General features: G+C 32.4%; 1 protein-coding gene and 1 long non-coding RNA gene across 2 annotated transcripts in view; both read right to left on the bottom strand.

The window, feature by feature from the left end:
* LOC143054254 (cubilin-like) overlaps positions 1-1,712 on the bottom strand; it is a 29,107-nt gene extending 27,395 nt beyond the window's left edge. The window contains exons 1-4 of the mRNA XM_076227180.1: positions 1,651-1,712; positions 946-1,063; positions 532-579; positions 31-200 (exon numbers count right to left, since the gene is read on the bottom strand). Of these exons, the coding sequence (XP_076083295.1) occupies positions 31-200; positions 532-579; positions 946-1,033 (306 nt within the window). The 5' untranslated portion in view covers positions 1,034-1,063; positions 1,651-1,712. The remainder of the gene's footprint in view (positions 1-30; positions 201-531; positions 580-945; positions 1,064-1,650) is intronic.
* Positions 1,713-7,198: 5,486 nt separating this feature from the next.
* LOC143055539 (uncharacterized) lies at positions 7,199-10,314 on the bottom strand. The gene is made up of 3 exons (XR_012972077.1): positions 10,079-10,314; positions 8,276-8,436; positions 7,199-7,468 (listed from the first exon to the last, which is right to left on the bottom strand). It is a non-coding gene; the product is annotated as an uncharacterized LOC143055539 (long non-coding RNA).
* Between the last annotated feature and the right edge of the window lie 13,175 nt (positions 10,315-23,489).

The following is a 23,489-nucleotide window of genomic DNA, read 5'->3' as shown; positions in this document are numbered from 1 at the left end:
TAACTAAAACTATTATTTCAAAACACATACCTTCAGATAATCACAACAACTTTCTGTTTGAAAATTCTTCACAATAAGGTTGATTGTATACCCAGCGGCAACGGCTATATAATGGTGACAATCTGCCTTGATAGGGTACTGACTTGGATATCGTGGAGAGTTGAAGGATCCGGTCATCTCAGTGTAGTACACATCACATTCTATTATAGGAAGTGTTAATAAAAATGAAGAGGATTAATTTAGTCAATTAATGACGTATTCGAAACTGAAGTTCGAAATACACATATTTCGTTTTGCACTTTACGTGCTCAAGCCATATCATTTAAACTCCATTAAAAGCCAAAACTACACGCCAAAAGATCGGTTTGCCACATATTGATTTAAAAGTATACATTTGCCTTCGTTACTTTTTCGTTGTGTCTTAAGATTGACAATTAGAGCAACCAATTTTTTTTTTGAAATTATTCTAAATAAAACGACAAACAAATAGTGTATTACTGCGAATGTTAACCACATTAAGTTAGCTCTTACCTATTTCTTCCGTACCCGGTAGTAATGCAAATGAAGAATCTAAGCTATCTGTAAAGAAAGATCATACGTTCAGCTTTTTCGTATTTTACTGATGGGGAATGTGTTTACTTTAAGTGTTCATAAACTGTAAAATCAACATTGACGTCATAGGCAAAACAACATATTTTTAAGAAATAATTTTACTTCTTACCCATAAATACATAAGCTTAAATAAAACAAAACAATATTATCATACCCAGACAGCTAGAAAATTCATACGCATTATAAATACAAATGTTTCCTGATTTTCTTTGAAACGCGGGAAATGTATTTATGTATTTGAATTTAATCTAAATTCAATTTGCTGTTTTGAATCAAACGACATGTAAAATTTATAATTATCAAGATCAAAGATTAAGTTACAACGTAACATACCCAATTGTGACTGTTCCGAACCATTTCGAGGTGCACATATCACGGCTGAACTAAATGTACAAAGTGTCACAACCAAGAAAGTGAGCATTGTTCCCGGTTGTAACTTGAATAAAATTAACTACAAAATTGAACAAGAAATGTAAATTGATAGCATTTCTGAGAAATTTCAAGGACCCATCTGAGTTTATCTTGTTTTTCACTCAAAAGCACTCACTGAGATTGATGTCTTAGTCTATTCAAAGTTTCCTGACGGCAATGCAAACCTAGAACTGATAAACATATGTAGCACAATAGATTCATTACTAATGATGTGATATCATTTTCCGTTGAAATTCTTGGTAAAGGTTAACATAGTTTTTAAATTATAAACCAAATAATGTGTCCGAAAGGTTTTTCTGAACATTTGTGAAAAACAAAATTGCAAATCATACTGAAACAACAATGTGTGTCAAATAATTAAGCTTCCTAGGAGATATTTCATTTTCCTTAAAATATTAATTGTGTTAAAATTTGACCCCTAACTAAACTGTTCATCCTTAATTCACTACTGCCAGTACGAATGAATGGTTTGGACTTTCAAAATATATATAAACGTTTAGATATACAATAGTACAGATAATTTGTGCTTGGTGTTTTAATGACTTTGTGGTATCATGTTTTACTGTTACTTTAAATCTTCAATCTATCGTTAGCATAAGTTCTTACCTCTTTCCGTTAACTACGACTGGTTCACTATTACAAATAAGAGATGATGGTCACCTTCCTACTAAATGATTTTAATAGAACTATTTTGGCCGTTTTGCTATTTATATTAAGTAAAATTCTATATGCATCTATCTTATTACTTCTACCTAATAAGTTCTTATACCATTTTTATAATTTGTTTCTATAGTTTATTGTTGAGTGTGTTTGTTTTGTTTTGAATAACTACATTGTGATTAATAATTAATCTGCTCATTCATTGCAAAATTCTTTTATCATTAAGACTATTTCAGTCTTTATCTGTGAACTTTATCATTGACCAGTGTGGGAAATTTTGACGTCATTTGAAACAAGAGTTGTCATTTATAACATCGTAATAAGTTTATTTATTATCATTTAAACTCCTTATAACAAATAAATATTATCACATCATAAACCATTTGTGTTATGTAACGACATACATGCAATTATTTATTATGTTCAAAACAACAGCGTTTTAAGTCTATATATTATTGAATTAATACAAAGTAATTTGTGTAACTTAATTTTTAATTAAGATCTACTTGATATGTTTACTTCAATATTGTATTATTCTGCGTTGTAAATTTTATTTTGATGCAAATTACACTTAAAAGAACACAGTATTCGTTGATGTGATTTTTGATAGATTAAATGTGATATTATTCAAAAATTTTGAATAAGTACTTGTTTCAGAAACATGATTGAACAAACATTTGATTTTTAAAACAATCAAGAAAATAAAACAATTTCGTGAAAAAGAATTACATTTCTGATAATATTTTCTACGCATTACATATGTTCAAACGAATAAAGCTCAGTTTATTGCATCATACAAAGCAAGATAAGCAGAATTTTCCAGAAGTCTTGTTCTTATAATGATTTACCGTCTTGCCAAAATTTGGTCCTTCCTTAGCTTATGAATCAGTTTCACCTAATGTTTTTAGGTTTTTGAACTAAAGTGTTGCATTTACCTCGCAAGTAAGAAGGAAGTCAAACAACATAAATATCGAACTTCAATAAAAAAAAATCAAAACGAAAGTCCCTCAACAGATGGCAAATTCAAAAGCATCAATTGCATGGAAAACGCCTGCTATATTCCTGATATGGTTCAAACATTTCCTTGTGTAGAAAAATGAGAAGACTGTCGGCGGCTGTCATTCAACAATATGATATCTTTATATTCACGAAATCATCTTCTTTGGTACCATTAGGCCTGTCAAAATTATTCAAACAAACGGACGATATTTCCTTTACAATTTTTGAACAACAGTCTTTTCTTCACTTTTTAGGCTTGTGTGGGGCTTTAAAGCGTTTAACAAACCATCAGTTTGGTCTGTCGTTGATAGTTGACTCATCGTCAAACAGCAAAAACACAATCTAAAATACATTCTTAAAATAAATCTCGTATATTTACTTTGGACATAATACACAGTAGTTGCAATTGTTTCCCCCTGATCTTAATGGTAAGATATTTGATGTTTCTAGCTATATGGTTCATTTATATATACACGCCATCTAATATTTACTCCTTTACAAAACTTTCTCTCAGTTGAATATTTAAAAATAAATATTCAGACGTTTGGAGTTTTCCAAATTTTTTTAAGTCAATGTTTGTATACCTTTTGAAATTATTTAAGACTGGAATGCTTCTTTTATAATTTTATTGCAATGAAAAAGCGTCGACCGGAGCAAATTTTGTATGAGGCGTAGGGTGAACTTAGTTCAATTCACAATGTGCATACGATAAACGCTTTTACTATCCCATACGATCATTATAAAAAGTAGCATTGTATTCTTGTAATAACATGTGATACTACAACCATTAAATACAGAGTTATATCAAGCAACCCGTTTTATTGTCTATGCATGCATTTTTTCCCCTTGTCTCAGGTCTATTGATAGCTGTTGTGTTTATACGGAGATAACATATTCTATTGAAGTGTCTCAAATTGTTGTCGGCCAATATCAAAATGAAACAATGCAATTATATGACACGTCTGGCGGAAATAAAGAATTATAATTCTGGTATCTATGATAAGTTTATTTTCAACCACTGGGTCGATGCCAATGCTGGTGTTTTCCCCCGAGGTTTCACCAGCCACGAAGTCAGTACTGCTGTGCTGACATACATTATCATTGGTAGGGTAGTGTAAATTCACATTACTATACGGTACTTTTCTATCCAAAATTCATGTATTTGGTTTTGATATTATATTTGTTATTCTCATCAAATTGTGTCTAATCCTTAGATTAAAATACTACAATAGGGAACAATTAGGCAATGATTTAATTTAGTAGTGTCTACCCTGTGAGTATGACCCATGTATATAGCAAAATCCTAAATACACCGTTTGGTGGTGCGCCTGTCAGATGCGGAACGTACAGATAAGGTAATAGGTAACAGGTGAATATACTCTTGGTATCGGTATCGGATTCGACCCGGAACTTGTTAATTATTAGCTCACCAGGCCCGAAGGGCCATGTGAGCTTTTCTCATCACTTTGCGTCCGTCGTCTGTCGTCGTCGTCGTCGTCAGGTGTCGTCTGTTAACTTTTACAAAAATCTTCTCCTCTGAAACTACTAGGCCAAATTAATCCAAACTTGGCCACAATCATCTTTGGGGTATTTAGTTTAAAAATGTGTCCGGTGACCCGGCCAACCATCCAAGATGGCCGCCATGGCTTAAAATAGAGCATAGTGGTAAAATGCAGTTGTTGGTTTCTAACTGAAAAACCAAAGCCTTACGAGCAAGCCTGACATGGGGTTAAATTGTTTATCAGGTCAAGATCTATCTGCCCTGAAATTTTCAGATGAATTGGACAACCCGTTGTTAGGTGGCTGCCACTGAATTGATAATTTTTTCTGTAGACAGATTATGTAACAATTAATTTGTTGTCTTTGGTGTCAAATGTTTAAGCTTCTACTATATTTCTATTTAGCAACATTCTAGAAGCAAGTACATATATATTATGTATACTCCAGAAAATAAAATATTCCAGGACTCGCTTTTAAGGAACTTCATCTTTTGCTGAAAAGGGATATTCCATTTAAAATTTCATCGTTGTTCTGTTTTTTTCCTTATCCTGATTATCTTTTAGAGGTTGCAAATCCAATCAAGAGTTCTGGGTATTGATTAAGCTTGCTCTCATCCCTTGAACAATTTAGAAGATTTATCTTATACCAAGAGTTCCGAGTATTGAGTTTGTTCTCATTCATATGACTTTTGGAATTACAATAGCGAATGAATTTTTCATATTTTCGTTAACACAAACTCGTTCTTTAGCCCTAATATGGCCTACCGAAATAGATTTATCTACGGGTTTGTACTTGCACAAACAACAAGAAAAGTGACACATTCTGAGTTGAAATCTGCTTACCTTTCTGGAGCAACTGAGATTACCGGTGTTGCTCAGACTTAAACGTTTTATGTTGTGTTTTGAATACTGTTAAAAATAAGGCAACAGTAGAATACCGCTGTTCGTAAGTCATTTGAAAGTCTTTGGAAAGTATTTTGACTTTTTCGTATTTTCCTTCAGATAATGCAGGAGTCCAAATACCTATAATCCTATACTCGTGTGACATATTATAATTTTCCGCTTTTCGCATTATAGAGGACAATTATTGTACTAACGTTACGTCTGATTAATCATGTGATGTCAAGTTTCCTAACCATATTTATATATATATCGTTTCTTTGCAATATTTCAGAGCTATATCTTTATTAGGTTTTTATAATGTTTGTGCAATGTACTGATGCACATACTGCAGGGTTATTATAATTTCATGTTTCCCCTTTATAACATTTGTTTGTTGTTGTCATATGTCATATATTTAGGTATAATGTCAAAGTATGACTCCGGAAACAGCATTTCAAGCAAAGGTTTTGGACACAGGTTTCCGACATTTGTCGTTTTTGCCTGGCCGGCGGGATCGTTAAAGATGGACACATTGTGATAATTCATTATTAATTACAGATCAGTAATTTATGATTCATGGTTATATCATACGTGCTGTTATATTTCACATGTTATTATGTTTATTCATTCGTAATCAATCCGGTGTTCTCTAGATTACGTTGGGCAGTCAGCAAATATATATTTGTGTATTGTATTAATGATAAGTATTATAGTGAAATGTATGGTATAAATTGCAATAAGATTACATCAGTAAAGTGTGTACTGTTATTTATTTGCCCTTTTTCTTAAAAAACAATGAGTGAAAACCTTTCATTTTTCAGTTTCAATGTAAAATATCATCTTGAAATCTTAATCTTGTCATGCCTTATTAAATGTAAAATTATTTATTTTTATAAAATGCGGACAATAATCATTGTCCTTCGTTTGTTTTGAGTCTCATTAATCTGATTGAACGGAAGTAATGTAATTCGATTGTAACAATTATTTTCATTTGATGTTGACAGGTGTTATGAAAGGTTAGATTCCACGTTCTTCTAGTCCGTAAACTTGAACGCTACCATATTGAATTCCGAATTTGTTTGATATGTAATTTCTCAAAACAGTAAGTCACATTTAGGCCCTCAAAAACTTCTTTTTGTCTATATAAAAAGCATTCTGAAGAGTACATAAAGTTTAAATTATTTGTTTTAGAGGACTAAGTAAAATACTCAATATAAGTGCCGATTTTTTATAAGTCCACCATTGAGCATAATGAAGCTTCATATTAATATGTTAGGAAACAAAACTACAAGTAAATGTATTCAACTTGGTAATTTTTTTAATAGTTTACCAATTTCTGACGGGTGCATATTTTTTTGGGAACTACTGGTGTATTGTTGCAAATTAAAGGAAGGTGATGTTTTTTATTATTCTATGGTTAACATGTGTTAGTGTACTTTTATATTACATATACATATAGTTCTCTGTCGTGAGAGTTCTTGCGCTTATTTATGCTGTATTCCTGTCACATATTCTTGTCATTTTAACGGTTCAGGTGGCATTTTATGGCTAGCCATTCAACCAAATTCGACCCACCAATATGAGAAGAATCTAAAAGTTTATTCATGTAGCCTAGCTTATACGGTTGAGCAATAAAACCAGTATAATTAAGAGACAATACTAAGAATGTTTTCAGATCGTCACTTGCATATAATTTTGCCTGATCAGCTGAAGGACTCCTCCTTTTTCGCTACATTAAAGACCCATTGGTGGTCTTCGAGTGTTGTCTGCTCTGTGGTCGGGTTGTTGTCGCTTTGACACATTCCCCATTTCAATTCTCAATTTTATGTTAGACAACAACAACAAAATTTAGTAGTCATCAAAATGCAACCTCAATCCACGAAATTTGGTACCCATGAAAAAAATTAATCCACAGTGTGAGTTTAAAATTACATAGAATCATATTTTATTTGAAAAACAGAACTTTTCTAAAACAGGTTATCCATAATATCGTCTGTTTTTTTTTTATCAACAACAATGTATAGCGCTAATCGTTTTATATTAAATGTACAAAACATTAATGTGTACAAAAATTGTTCAAATGAAATTATTTGAATCTGATAGTTTTTGTGTTAGTTTAATATGAGAACATAACACAGGTGATACATTATAACTGCCATTCTCAGTTTCCGACCCATCCCCATGCTAGGATGGACACCATTCCAACTGTCGTCGTTAGTTTCTCACCCATCGCCATGCTAGTATGAATACAATTCCTGAAAAAATTCCTCCGATTCCGCCAACAATACATAGTCCAAAGGAATAGTGAAACATGGAACCATCAAACTTAAAATCATCGTATGAAAATGTTGCAAAGACAAGGACTCCGATCAAAGCGGTTATTCCTGTAAGAAAAAAAGAAATGTCTTAAAATATTTAACAATTTGTTTAATGATTGTTCCAAGAGGTCAAAACTCCACGTTGACTTACTAAAATATTTCCATGGATTGTATCAAAAGTCTTATATACCTAATAAAAAAATATCTCACAAAATTGATTTCCGATCCTAACCGCGACATAAGTGATGTGCATTTTCAAAACTCTATAGTGATATTTTCGATGAACGCAAGCTCCAATGCACTAACATTTCAACATTTCATAAATTTCTAAGGGGAAAATACCATAAAGATATTCCATTCTGCAGTTAAAAACCTTTTGAAACAAAACCATACATGACTTATAACAGAACTTTGTGTAAAATCATTGACAAAAAAAAAAAATAATTTGAGAAAGTATTATTTAGTACTTTTGCTCATATCAGTCATATTATGATATGCCGCCAATGATAGGCTGTTATACCGCATTCAATAAAAAAACAGTATAATGTATGCATTTAGGAAATACTTAAAATTGACATACATTCAATTGAAAATATCATAACAGTTTTTATTATTTTGATCGAAAGCAACAAGAGAGATACCACAATAAGTGCACAGTACTTCAATTATCCTTCAATTATCACTTTCCCAACACAGTTTTCATTATATGTGTCCGTGATTATTTATAAATGCGTTCATCGTTGCTGTAAATTAGTGAATCTAAACAAAATATGACGTTGTCGATCAGCAGATTAACCATTCATTTGTGTTTACCAAGGCAATAGTATAAGAATTTCATTTATATACTGAAATCACTCCTCAATAATTATATACCTGAAATCAAATTCAGAAACCAGTAACAACAAACAGCATTCTTTGTTCCTTCAATACAAACACTTTCAGGAAAGCACATACCACAGCTGCTACAAAGGCTAATAGTGCAAGACATTCCAGAGCTTCAGTGGCTTTGTATTGTGAATTATAGATGGGTGCATCTACAAACAAACATAAACAAATTAACTGAGGTGGTTGATTACAAATTTACCTCACAGCAAGTTCTGATAAATATTGTTTCGTTTTTATGGTAAGATATAAGGTTAAGATCTGTAGGCCAGACATTGCATGCGTCATGACACGTATTATTGATGTCACTGTCATCCTGATTTTCACTCGGCCCGATCTCTATAACAATATCAGAATTGTCACTGGGGTTAGTATCTATTATTTTATCAGAATTGTCACCCGGACCAAGTTGTATTATACTCTCTGAATTGTCACTGGGACCAAGTTCATTTTGTTATTGTTGTATTTGTAAATAAAGAAATAATTGATGCAAGCTATACTTTGTTGTAGGGTTCACTTGGGTATACATTTTATTCGTCATTTTGTTATACCCGGGCGATAGTGAGGGGTAAATTACCACACATATAATGCCTACCCATGTTAAAACTACAATAAAGTATAGCTTGCATCAATTATTTCGATTCTGATTAGGACACCTAAGTTAATTTCTATGTCCGATGTGTAGTAGTGTAGTTCGTTTTTGTAAGCTATATCATGAACCTCCTCGTTATGTTAGTAAACAAGCAAACGACTGGCAATGCGATTTTTCAGAGGGAGGAGTTTTGAACAGCCAGCATGAACGGTTGTCGTAGCTAGGTCAAATATGTCAATTTCGAATTGCAACACATTACAATTATAATGAATTAATTAGTAACAACATGTGCATCATTTAAGAGTTTGGAAGTGTTTTAGTAAATGAAATATATTTCATGCAAAAGAATTTGATAAAATTCATTATTTTGCAGAAGTTAATATACGCATCTGCAAGCACATTTATTGGATTTAGAGCATGATATTATTAACAAAAAGACAAAAGCGCGTAATATTAGAATAAGGTTTATTGTGTGGTGATTGAATAACAATTGTTTGAAGGCTATGAATGTTTTTTTTATAACAAAGTTCATACTGTGAATATTTTACAAGTTCTAAGTGTCATTTTGGTCTCTTGTGGACAGATGCCTCATTGGCAATCATACCACATCTTCTTTTTAATATAAAGCTAAATTGTGTACAAATTATAATTTCAACAAGCATTTCTTTTTTAGAAATAACAAATTATCATATGTACCATTGTTTTCACAAATAAGAATACAAATTGTGATTTGTACAATTTATAACTTGTACACTTCATACATACTGATAACGTTTATCATTCTTGTACTAACAAATAAGAAGTTTTAACACATATAGTTGGACAAGGTAATTTTGTTTTTCAAGTAAACATATTTGTAATGGTGACTCATTTTAAATGTATTCCACTTGACCTGTATATATATTTTTTTAATATGTCTTTTTAAATGGACAATGTTATCAGTTAAGTCTTCGAAAATCTTTAAATTCTTAGAGTCTAACACTTTCTGAAAATGAAAATGGGGAATGTATCAAAAAGATAACAACCCGACCTAAGATCAGATAATTTATTTTGATGATTTCTACGGAAATAACATTATAATTATTATACCATAAACATGATGATACTGAATGTTTTCTTCGATTCCATTCACTTTGCTCAACGGTTGTACTATGTGTACCTGCAATACTAGAGTTGTTTTGTATATTAAATAAAGGAAATACCTGTCATGTCGACACACATTTCCACAAGGCCTCCTTCCGCTGGAGCACAGTATTTCCATAGTCCTATATGAGCTATTGTACCGCCGTCCTTTTGCTAAGTACCAATATGTGGTTGAAAATCCTATAATATGAAGAATCAACGATACAGAACTAATAATGCTCCCTCCAATAACCATAGGTGGAATTTCAGATATAGCCCCCGACATTTTGTCTGATTTTGAGTGTCAGTGTTGTTTAAAACCGCGAAAAAATATCAAGTATCACGTGATTTCATGAGATCAAATAGAAACATTAAATAGCGGTCTTCATGTAGCAGAGTTTTAAATGCATTGTAAATCGAAATTCAATCATGTCTTATCAAGAGAAGTTATTATTAAATCTTTACCTAACAAACACCATTCATATATGTCTATTGCCAGGAAACCTCAATATGTTTATATAAAAACTTGTTTATTGGTGAAGTTTATAGGTTTATTATTAAAGTTGTGTGACAAGGATTGAAATATTTCAACGTAAGTTATGGTAAATGGGATTTTTTATACTGTTTATTTTCTTTATAAGCTTTTCTGTCCAACGTTTTCGGTCGTTATTCTTTTACATTTTGAACTTCTTATAGAGTACAACATAATGGAATGAAAGTAAACTACTGTGCCAGGTTAGGGGAGGGTTGGAATTCTGCTTAAATCTGCCACTTTTTTTTAACTGTTTAAAAAAGATGGATCTAACAACTTCAAAAGTTTTCGATTTGTTTTTAAGGACTAAATTGTAGTACATTGTTAAGTGTTATAAAGAAAAAAAAATATGCCTGTATAGATTATGAAAATATTCATTACTGCGTAAACCAATACCAGATCTAACTGTAGATTGTTGCGGACATTACACCATACATGCTGCAAATTAAAAAAAAAACACTCCATGAAAAAATGGTCAAAAGATACATTGAAAGCCTACTAGAGCTTCAGTCCAAAAATTACAATCCCAAACTATACCGTTGTATACATATGCGGTATCGGTGCCAATGAAACAACTCTTAATCCAAGTTACAATTTGTAAAAGTAAACCATTATAGGTTAAATTACTTGTGTCCGGTTACTCTAGAAGAAAATTAATATCAGAGTCATCATACAGTCACTTAAGTTGCTTTATCGTAAAATATATAATAAACATATAGGAATTATCTTTGTCGTAGATTTTGGTGGTTTTGATAACAGAATGTAAATTATGTATACACTGTCAATGATTAAACTAGTGATGAATTAAATGTTATGTTTAGGTACTTTATTGTAGTAAAAATATTTGCTCAACACTGAGCTAACAAAGGAAAAGGTATAATAAAAGTTTGTTTATGGCCAGTAAAGTTATACAGGTAACCAGCTGAAATTGTAAATATAGTTAAAGTATTATTTGTACTTGTACGTTTTATGAATAAGATAAAAAGATAAAATGTCGGATCGATGGTCTTTGGTATTTCCGTTTTAAGTTTTTCAAAGGAAGGATGAAGAATGGAAACCTGACATAAGTGTAACAGTGATATGTTATAGAATGTCTTTCTATGTGGTAATATAACATCTTTGTATCCGGGTAGAGTTGAGGGTAAGCGCCTATTATAACGTTTAATCCCGCTTCATATGGTTGCACCTGTCCTCAGTCAGGAACCTGATATTCAGTGGTTGTCGTTTGTTGTTGGGACTCATAATAAACTCATCACAGATACAAAGATTGAATTTAGTATTTGCGCCAGACGCTCGTTCGTTTACAAAAGACTCACCAGTGACGATCGAATCAAAGATGAAAAGGTCAATTAAGTAAGTAGTTGAAAAGCATTGACGACCAACAATTCCTAAAAGATTTGCTATATACAGTTGAGGTAATCTATTCCTGAGTTAGAAAAGCCGTAGTATTTCAAAAACATCTAAAGTTTTGTTCACAGCTTACATGTATTTATAAGTATGACTATATCAATGACAACACAGACGTGCTGACTACTGGGTTTGTGTAACCGTCTGGGAATAAAAACTTCACCAGTAGTGGCATCGACCCAGTGGACGTGGTTTTAAGTATTTCTTGTTTTATGTTTTTAAAAGAGATCAAACTGATTTTTTCTTGTTTGAATTGTTTTACATTAGTCATGGTCTGATCCTTTATAGCTGGATGTGCCTTGGGAGCCGACGCTTCGATTTAAGGCCGAACTTTGACCTAAAATATGTGACTTGGATGGAGAGTTGTCTAATTAGTTCTCATACCAATAATAGGATCATTGTTTTTTATAGATTTTATTGAAGTGTTAAATTTTACGCTCAATTTAACAGATGTATAACAAATCTATGTAAAGTCTTCTGTTGATGATCTGCAGTTTCTGATAAACATCTCAATTTCAATGTCATTAACCTCACTCATAAAAACTAAAATCATAAAAAATACCTATAACTCCGGAGAAAACTGAAACGGAACTTCCATAGTAATATCGGAAAAACTGAAGCTCAAATACATCATTCGAATTGATAACAGCTGTCATATTTCTTACTTGGAAAAGGCATGTTCTGATGTAGAAAATATTTGATGAAAACTGGTTTTATAGCTATTAAAACCACTCATTTGTATGATATTCAAAAAAATCCATTATTGTGAACAAAACAAACAGACAAAATGCGTCATATATCAAAACAGGGTTACAAAGGTCAACACTGTGTAATAATCTTAATCACTATAAAAACTAACAAAAATGTTTTGACAGCTTCGTCTTAAGCAAGAGATCAAATTTAGATGAGGCTACTTCATTGCTCATATCCCGATTTCATTGAGCCGCAACTGTTCTGAAACTATATGAAGTCGTACATATTTGTGATAAGATGTAAATATGAGGTGTTTTGTTCTTCATCACTTTGTTTTTGAACCAATATCATTAATCATGAGAAAATGCAGTGACCGATCAATCTCTTTTACGCTTTCATGCATACTCAGGCGTGTCCGAGTGAAAGTAAGAAGGAAGAATAGGAACAAAAATTGGTAACTATAAGGACCCTGTATTGTATTGTAAATTCACCATCTTGCTAAATAAAACGTCTATCCTTTTAACTTAGGCGCAGAACTGGCCAACAATGAAACGGACTAGTGTTTCCCCAAGCATGTCTAGCATGGATAGACGCCATGCCATTTTCAAATAGGCCATGCCCTTTTTTGACTTCTTTGGATGACTCCATTGTTTCGAAAATTATGAACGTTGAACGTATGGAAGTGCTATTCACCCTTTTTGGTGTAAACACAGGCACTTGACGTCCACACCCCTTCCTCTTTTGTGTGTTCACACAGACACACTTCTTGTTTCATTACCGACACAATTGTATTGTGAATTCGCGTGCATTTTCTAGTTCTTATAATGTTTAGATTATAATGCGAATCAAGTTGCCTTTTCGACCGTAATATGCGTTTGATCTAAAAGGGAAGGTATGAAATGAGTAAGTTTTTCCAAAAAAGCGCAAACTTGCAAACTAATTCGAGCCTTGCAAGTGCAACGTGTATGTAATGTCATGATGAAAATATAGGATCGCAATAAGCAGAACACTAAAGAGCAGGACGGTTTCTTGTGTTTGCATTATGAGATGTTATGTATTTTCGTATATAGTAGGTACTTGGTCAACATTGGTATTTTATTCATAGTTTGAGGAAATATATGACAAGTAGCTTTAAAAAAACATCAACAGTTTGAAGCAAAACATCAGTTGTCCTTATCTTGGTCACAACATTCATTGGCATATTGAAAAGATATACTATGTTATGAATAATCATGTCAAATTTGGCTAAATACGGAACATAGTGTTTACAATTACAATAACATCGTTACTCTTTACGCTGTTTTACTCTGTATCTCAAAGAGTAAAAAATAATACAAATATTTATCTAACATTTATTTTTTCTTCCAAATGTTTTGGTTACGCGATTAGTCAAAATTGTCTACAAAATCGAAAGAGTAATAGGTGCACTATCACAAAGTTTTAGTGGAGATTCGAAAATATTAAATCTAACGAATTTTACAGATTGCATTAAGACATCCGAATTAGAGCAACTAGTTATCAATGGTACCAGGATTATAATTCAATATGCTAGACGCGCGTTAGCTATAGATTTATTACATCTGTCGTTTGTACAAATTCGAAGGATCATTCAAAAATAAATGCAGACTATGTTAGCTCTACCACACCTTGCAATACGTTTCACTTATGTTGTACATTTTATAACAAGTCAGAAACTTTCATTAGAGACCTGGGATCACTATATGAAGTCGTGAATCTTATGTTGCAGTATTCATACATGTTCTTGAAATGCTTAATAAACTTATATACAACAGTACGAAAAATATAACATGTGAACATACTTTAAAACGCTTACTGTAAATTCAGAACTTTTTGTGTGCATTTATTTTTGCGATTTTTTAGAAAAATGAATAAAAATTGCGATAATAATTGTTTAATAATCTTAATCACTATAAAACATTGTCAATGTTTTGACAGCTTCATCTTAAGCAAGAGATCAAATTTAGATGAGGCTGCTTCGTTTCTCATATCCCAATTTCATTGAGCCGCAACTGTTCTGAAACTATATGAAGTCGTACATATTTGTGATAAGATGTAAATATGAGGTGTTTTGTTCTTCATCACTTTGTTTTTGAACCAATATCATTAATCATGAGAAAATGCAGTGACCGATCAATCTCTTTTACGCTTTCATGCATTCTCAGGCGTATTCGAGTGAAAGTAAGAAGGAAGAATAGGAACAAAAATTAGACTAAAAAAGACTATAAGGATCCTATTTTGTATTGTCAATGCATCATTTATTTTTTTAATAAAACGTCCATCCTTTATACCTAGGCGCAGACCTGGCCAACAATGAAACGGACTAGCGTTTCCTCCAAGCATGTTTTTTAAATTCAGTGGTTGTCTTTTGTTTATGTGTTACATATTTGTTTTTTGTTCACTTTTTTCATAAATAAGGCCGTTAGTTTTCTCGTTGTAATTGTTTTACATTGTCTTATCGGGGCCTTTAATAGCTGACTATGCGGTATGGGCTTTGCTCATTGAAGAAGGCCGTACGGTGACCTATAGTTGTTAATGTCTGTGTCATTTTGGTCTATTGTGGATAGTTGTCTCATTGGCAATCATACCACATCTTCTTTTTTATATTAGCATGGATAGAAGCCATGTCATTTTTAAATGACGTCATGCCCTTTTTTGACTTCTTTGGATGACGTTATTGTCTCGAAAATTATAAAGGTTGAACGTATAGAAGTGCTACTGTCCATTTTGATGTGTGAACACAGGCACCTGACGTCCGCACCCCTTCCTCCTTTGTGTGTTTACATATTCACACTTCTTGATTCATTACCACCACAATTGTAATGTTTAGATAATAATCCGTATCAAGCTGCCTTTTTGACCGTAATATGTGTTTGATCTAAAAGGGAAGGTATGACATGAGTAAGTTTTTCCCAAAAAGCGCAAACTTGCAAACTTATTCGAGCCTTGCAGGTGCAACGTATATGTAATGTCATGATGAAAATACAGGATCGCAATAAACAGGACACTAAAGAGCAGAACGATTCCTTGTGTTTGCATTATGAGTACTTATGCATTTTCTTATATACTAGGTACTTGGTCGACATAGCCATTTTATTCATAGTTTGGGGAAATAAATGACAAATAGCTTTCAAAATATATCAAAAGTTTAAAGCAAAACATCAGTTGTCCTTATCTTGGTCACAACATTCATTGGCATATTGAAAAGATATACCATGTTATGAATTATCATGTCAAATTTGGCTAAATACGGAACATAGTGTTTACAATTACAATAACATCGTTACTCTTTACGCTGTTTTACTCTGTATCTCAAAGAGTAAAAAATAATACAAATATTTATCTAACATTTATTTTTTCTTCCAAATGTTTAGGTGCCGCGATTGGTCGAAATTGTCTACAAAATCGCAAGTTTTAGTGGATATTCCACAATATGAAATCTAACGAATTTGACAGATTGCATTAAGACATCCGAATTAGAGCAACTAGTTATCAAAGGTACCAGGATTATAATTCAATATGCTAGACGCGCGTTAGCTATAGATTTATTACATCTGTCGTTTGGACAAATTCGAAAGAATTTTTGTTTTGTCTATTTTGTATTGTCAATGCATCATTTTTTTTTAATAAAACGTCCATCCTTTTTACCTAGGCGCAGACCTGGCCAACAATGAAACGGACTAGCGTTTCCTCCAAGCATGTTTTTTAAATTCAGTGGTTGTCTTTTGTTTATGTGTTACATATTTGTTTTTTGTTCACTTTTTTCATAAATAAGGCCGTTAGTTTTCTCGTTGTAATTGTTTTACATTGTCTTATCGGGGCCTTTAATAGCTGACTATGCGGTATGGGCTTTGCTCATTGATGAAGTCCGTACGGTGACCTATAGTTGTAAATGTCTGTGTCATTTTGGTCTATTGTGGATAGTTGTCTCATTGGCAATCATACCACATCTTCTTTTTTATATTAGCATGGATAGAAGCCATGTCAATTTTAAATGACGTCATGCCTTTTTTGACTTCTTTGGATGACGTTATTGTCTCGAAAATTATAGAGGTTGAACGTATAGAAGTGCTACTGTCCATTTTTATGTGTGAACACAGGCACCTGACGTCCGCACCCCTTCCTCCTTTGTGTGTTTACATATTCACACTTCTTGATTCATTACCACCACAATTGTAATGTTTAGATAATAATCCGTATCAAGCTGCCTTTTTGACCGTAATATGTGTTTGTTCTAAAAGGGAAGGTATGACATGAGTAAGTTTTTCCCAAAAAGCGCAAACTTGCAAACTTATTCGAGCCTTGCAGGTGCAACGTATATGTAATGTCATGATGAAAATACAGGATCGCAATAAACAGGACACTAAAGAGCAGAACGATTCCTTGTGTTTGCATTATGAGTACTTATGCATTTTCTTATATACTAGGTACTTGGTCGACATAGCCATTTTATTCATAGTTTGGGGAAATAAATGACAAATAGCTTTCAAAATATATCAAAAGTTTAAAGCAAAACATCAGTTGTCCTTATCTTGGTCACAACATTCATTGGCATATTGAAAAGATATACCATGTTATGAATTATCATGTCAAATTTGGCTAAATACGGAACATAGTGTTTACAATTACAATAACATCGTTACTCTTTACGCTGTTTTACTCTGTATCTCAAAGAGTAAAAAATAATACAATATTTATCTAACATTTATTTTTTCTTCCAAATGTTTTGGTGCCGCGATTGGTCGAAATTGTCTACAAAATCGCAAAGTTTTAGTGGAGATTCCACAATATTAAATCTAACGAATTTGACAGATTGCATTAAGACATCCGAATTAGAGCAACTAGTTATCAAAGGTACCAGGATTATAATTCAATATGCTAGACGCGCGTTAGCTATAGATTTATTACATCTGTCGTTTGGACAAATTCGAAAGATCATTCAAAAGTAAATGCAGACTATGTTAGCTCTACCACACCGTTCAATTCGTTTCACTTATGTTGTACATTTTATAACAAGTCAGAAACTTTCATTAGAGACCTGGGATCACTATATGAAGTCGTGAATCTTATGTTGCAGTATTCATACATGTTCTTGAAATGCTTAACAAACTTATATACAACAGTACGAAAAATATAACATGTGAACATACTTTAAAACGCTTACTGTAAATTCAGAACTTTTTGTGTGCATTTATTTTTGCGATTTTTTAGAAAAATTAAAAAAAAATGCGATATTGATTATTAATGTTTTTGCGATTTTGTAAAAACTGCATACATTGCGGGTTCTTATTATTGTGATTATTACCCAGTCGCATTAATGCGATTTTTTTATAAATGAACAAAAATGGGACATTATTTATTGCAATTTCTGGAAAAGCTGCATACAGATATGTATGTCAGATATCAGAATGAGTGTTCTTATTACTGCAATTCCTCGCAATAATTTCTGAAATTACAGATGAGATAAGTATACTAGAAGCCAGACAAAATTTAATCTAGAATTAGATGGAACATTGTATAGCACAGTTTGTCTTTCTAAAATTAACACACGAAACGACAACAACAAAAAGCCACATACAAATGTACAAGTGAGGTAGCCGTTTATTAATTCCAGAGAGTCACATACTTCAAACACATGTATGAAAGTATTTGATCAGAAAGATCGCCTGGTAATCCGTTTGCTAGTTTGAATTGTCTTTGCAACCACACACTTTCTGAATGTAGGGTCAGTGGTCATGTAAAAAGTGTGAACGTTAACTCCATTCCACAATTATTTCATGAAATAATCAGACTTCGGTTTCAAGTACTTTGAACTATGATCCTCACGATATAAAACCCACCTCATCAAATTAGCACCAGCAATGCATCGTCCTAAATATTCAAAAGTAGCTCTAAAGACCGCAATATCTACGATGCACTCGTACCCTCAAGTGAGTTTAGACGCAAAGAAACACTTTTATAAAGGAGCTGAGCTCTCGTCTATTACAGAGGGTTCATCAGAGAAACTAGAATTGAAACCATAATGATCAGAACACATATCCATTACTGGATTTGGAGGAGGCAATAAGTCAAATCGAAATTTGTAAAACGCTAAAATATTTGTACACACGGATATCGAAAGCTGCATATAGCTGAATTTGGTTTTCGTTTCTGAAATAGCTTCATCAATACAGATATATACCACCGAGACAAGTGGCTCAATATCTTTAATTGTTTTTACATAGGCGGTAATGGTAGCGTTTTTTCCTGTAGCTCAGTCCATATCGTAAACTTAGATATGTATGATAGCTCGTTTCGAAGCTGTGACATTTTCACATATGTGGTTAAATTTTCGGGGTACGAAGTGAGATTACTTTTTCCGTAAATTAGCAAACCCCGAACATCCTTTTGTGATGCGGCTCCTTGTGGTAAAATATCCCCTTTTTAACACAATAAGTTCTTTGAAAATTTAATACTTTGAACACATTCAATAGCTCCATAGTTTTTACACATTTATTCTATGTTCCTCTACTTTCCTAATCACCACAAATAATTAAGTTCAGTCATTTGTTAAAAATAGAAACATGTCCAATATCACTACACAGAGATTTTTTCTTTACACGTGACTTTTGAGTTCCTCATTTCGAGGCGCATTAGGGATGGTGTCCCAAGTACTATATGTAACTTACCGTATTTGCGCTGATTAAAGTTGGTTCACCCATCTTCAGGACATGATGATTACTCTGTAAATTAGTTGATAAGGGCTGATCATTATTGGGATTTCATTGAGGATAAGACAAAACGAGGCAACGGTCAAACTGTAAGTCAGGAAAATGTTATTTAAGGGTCCAATATCAAAACAGCCGAAAAAGAAATTACGTCAATGATGAACATGCTTATTTTACACAAAGAAGAAAATTCTGACTGAGACCAATTCTGGGGAATTGAGTCCTTGAGAAATACACTTCATACATGTCATAAAAGGGAGAAAAATAAAGACAGATTGTTTATGTTTTTTGTTTAAGTGACAATATCTCAGTTATATATTCGAATGAAGTGACATAATTTATAGAAGAGACATTATTTCCAATGAAATAATTCCTTTCTTTTACTCCTTTTAAGGGAAATCATATAAAGTTTATTCGTTATATTTAGCCACTTTCTGCATCCTCGGAAAATGGTGAGAAATACATGAACTACACGTGACGTTGTGTGGACGTTGATGGATATAATTAGGGGACTTATATTTAAACGTCATTCTTTGTGCTGTTGTACCTCAATGTGGTTAATTTAATAAACACATATATCTTACAACTATTATGTGTCCTTCAAATATATCTTGAAAACTAAAATATTTGATAGGCATTTTTTAAATGATTAGAAAGAAAAAATCAACAAACATTTCAGCATGCATATAGAAAATTTTACCTTTAAATGTCAGTTTTATTATTTTTTGTGTTTGGGCAAAAATTAATATGAAAAGAAACTATAAGCAGAAAAAATAGACAAATACCAACATCACATGTTTAACAAAAAATGATTTTCGTCATGAATATCATTCTAGTCTCTTATATTGGAGACTGTCTATTGATGAAAATGAACATTCATCTTCTGATCAGTATAAGTTATTCAAGGGATCTAGTTATCGTTTTGAAGTTGATGGACACAAACGAAGTTTGAAACGTCTTCAAACAAATGACACTTATTCCATTTACTCACTTTTGGATGAATATGAAAAGTCTGATAGCATTTCTAAAAGGCTGTAGATTAATACACTTTTACACTTACAAAAATCAATAAAAATAAACGTCTGGTTAGATAGATGTTGCCTTAGATAGATTTAGGGTTGACAGAATACAATACATTTTAAATGCTTCATCTACAAGAAAATATTTAACCGAGAGTCCCAAGTGGGGAAGTTAAAATCAATCTTTCGAAAAAAAATTCACGGACGCCATTAAAATTTGGTTCGCCGTTATGGATACCTGTTTCATGTATTACGACGGATATAATCCAATATAATCCAATCATCGTAACTACAATCCCATCCACCTGTACCCGATCGTGACCTTACTTTTTAGACAAACGCTGGGTTTTATTTATATGAGCAACACGAGGGAACGTGTGAAAATTTCCAGTTTTGGATGGGTTCGTGTTGCTCAGTCATTAGTGTTCTATAAAGAGTTTGTATCAAGGTATAGATTACCTTAGCCGTATTTGGCATAATTTTTCGGAATTTTGAATCCTTAATGCTCTTCAACTTTGTACTTGTTTGGCTTTATAAATATTTTGATATGAGCGTCACTGATGAGTCTTTTGTAGACGAAACGCGCGTCTTGCGTACTAAATTATAATCCTGGTAACTATTGTATACTGTTGTTTTTCTTTTGGATACTTTTTTTCTCTCTCTCTTTTGCCATTGCATTGTCAGTTTATTTTAGACTTATTAATTTGACAGCCCTGTGGTATCTTTCGCCTCTCTTTTGCAGGATTAAATGTTTGAAAAGCCTGGCATTCTATTGAATGACAGGTTCACACAATTATATAATCATACCATGTATACACTGATTTTGGCATTATCACGCTTTGAATGCAATAAATAAAACATTAACATAAATGGCATAATACAATATGACAATATCGAGCTCAACAATTCATTATTCGAAATGAACAAAATAGAAGCATAAGTAAGATAAATATGAATATATCTTATATTCATCGAGAAAATCAATAAGGCTGTTTTCTGTGCAATAATTCCTTACAATAAATTCGAATTTCTTGTCACGGTCATACGATTTTACATGACTATAAACTCATCAGAAATACCAGGATTATACTTTTGTACATAACCCAAAGGAGTAAAAATGTTAAGGACGAATCCAACCTTATGCCACCAGATTAAATTGATGACAGTACTATTTTACCAATCAAGGCAAGTCCTCCTATAAGAGCAATTTTTTTATATAAGACTGGGTAGTTTGCTGATTGAGAAGTAGTTAGCATCATGTATCTGTTATTAATGAAGTACTCAAGTACCAAATCGATACTGTGTATATGATGTCCAACATCATGCTTTTGTTGACGTCAGCATTTAACTGTTTGTTCAACAGCTGGCACCTTTATTTATTTCTATTTCTTCAGAATTAAATGGATATGTAGACGAATCCAGATTTAGAGGCTTTGGACTATCACAGATATTGTATAAGGAGCACATTTTCACACAATACTTGTATATAGTTGATATCAATTCCACAATACATAATACCTCTTAATTTTTGACATTTTTACATATTATGTCGGTTTGTTTTTCTCACACTTTGTTGTCAATATAATGAAAAGTTATATGACTGTCAAACAGGTGAGAGAATAAGCTAGCTATAAACGAGGTTTAATCCACCATTTTCTACGAAAAAAAGATACTGGTACCATGTTAGAATTCTGACAGTTATTTTCCATTCGTTTGATGTGTTAGAGTTTTGATTTTGCCATTTGTTAAAGGACTTTCTTTTTGAATTTTCCGTGGAGTTCTGTATGTTTGTTATTTTACTTTTTTTTTAAGTCATCGGTGATAACGATTCAAAAACCATTATAATCCAAAAGCCTCTAAATATGTTTTTAAAAAAAATGAATTCATTAGATTAAAATATAGTTTACATAACTGTTCATCATCATCATTTTTACATTTACCCTGTTAAAAACGCGTTTCTATTTATGGTGGTTTCTACGGACATGTTACATCATGAAAAAAGACGACAAAAATCCTTACCTTTTTCTAAACACAGGAACGTGCTGCCAACTCAGGTAAGTAAGTGCCGCAGACTTAAATAAGAGAGGCGATAGAAGAACCCAGATGTATATTAAAACACATAAGTCGAAAAATAAACTGCCAACGCCATGGCTAATAGAGAAAAAAGACCAACCGACTAACAATAGTACACGAAACACAACATAGAAAACTTAAGACTTAGCAACATCAACCCCACCAAAACTGAGGTGATCTCAGGTGCTCCGAAAGGGTAAGCAGATCCTGCTTCACATGTGGCACCTGTTGTGTTGATCATGTTATGACAAACCCAGTACCAAGTCTAATTCAAGTACACATTGTTATATGCTGGTATGCATGCTTTTGAAAAACCACGAAATCAATCATCCACGTAAAGTCAATGTTTTAAAATTGAAAAACACGACAACAAATAAGTCAACAGTAATCAAAATATAAATACTTTTGTTGATCATTTTTTTAAATTTATTTAATAAGTCAGCTTGGATATGACATATCATAGCAACCAGCCGTTATTATTCCATATACAATGATATATTTGTCTGCCAGTCAAAATATTGCCATGTAAATACAACAAAGCATCAACATCATTATCTGCAAGCCGTAAGACTGCTGTATACTTATTTGTAGGGTAAAACCATAACATATAATGTATTGTATAACTGCCATACCTTTATATAATGTCTAAAATATGATGATTGTTTTCGGAATACGTTTGTAAAATTATTAATAAATAAAAGACAAACAACTATCAAAAAGGTTGAATAAAAATGAATGAAGTATGAAGAGACAAAATCAGATTAGTATAATAAATGGAATTGAAACCTATAAATTACAGTGTAATAATTTGATAAAATTAACATCAAATAACCTTCAAATGGAACATGAAGTTATCATTGACAGAACAGAATTACGCTACCATTAAAATCGTGAAATAGAACAAATGAAGTATAAAGTAGTCATTACTGTTACAGTTGAGTCAACAGTCAAAATATAAAAGTCTCGTCATGTAGCTAGCCTCTATAGTTTGGCATTTAAACAGGCATAGTTGGAAATAAAGGTAATGATAAAGAAGAAAAAG

Source organism: Mytilus galloprovincialis, chromosome 12 (assembly GCF_965363235.1).
Source record: "Mytilus galloprovincialis chromosome 12, xbMytGall1.hap1.1, whole genome shotgun sequence".
NCBI classification, from domain to species: Eukaryota; Metazoa; Mollusca; class Bivalvia; order Mytilida; family Mytilidae; genus Mytilus; species Mytilus galloprovincialis.
Note: the sequence above shows the minus strand (reverse complement) of the source record. Positions and strands in the feature narration are given on the sequence as shown.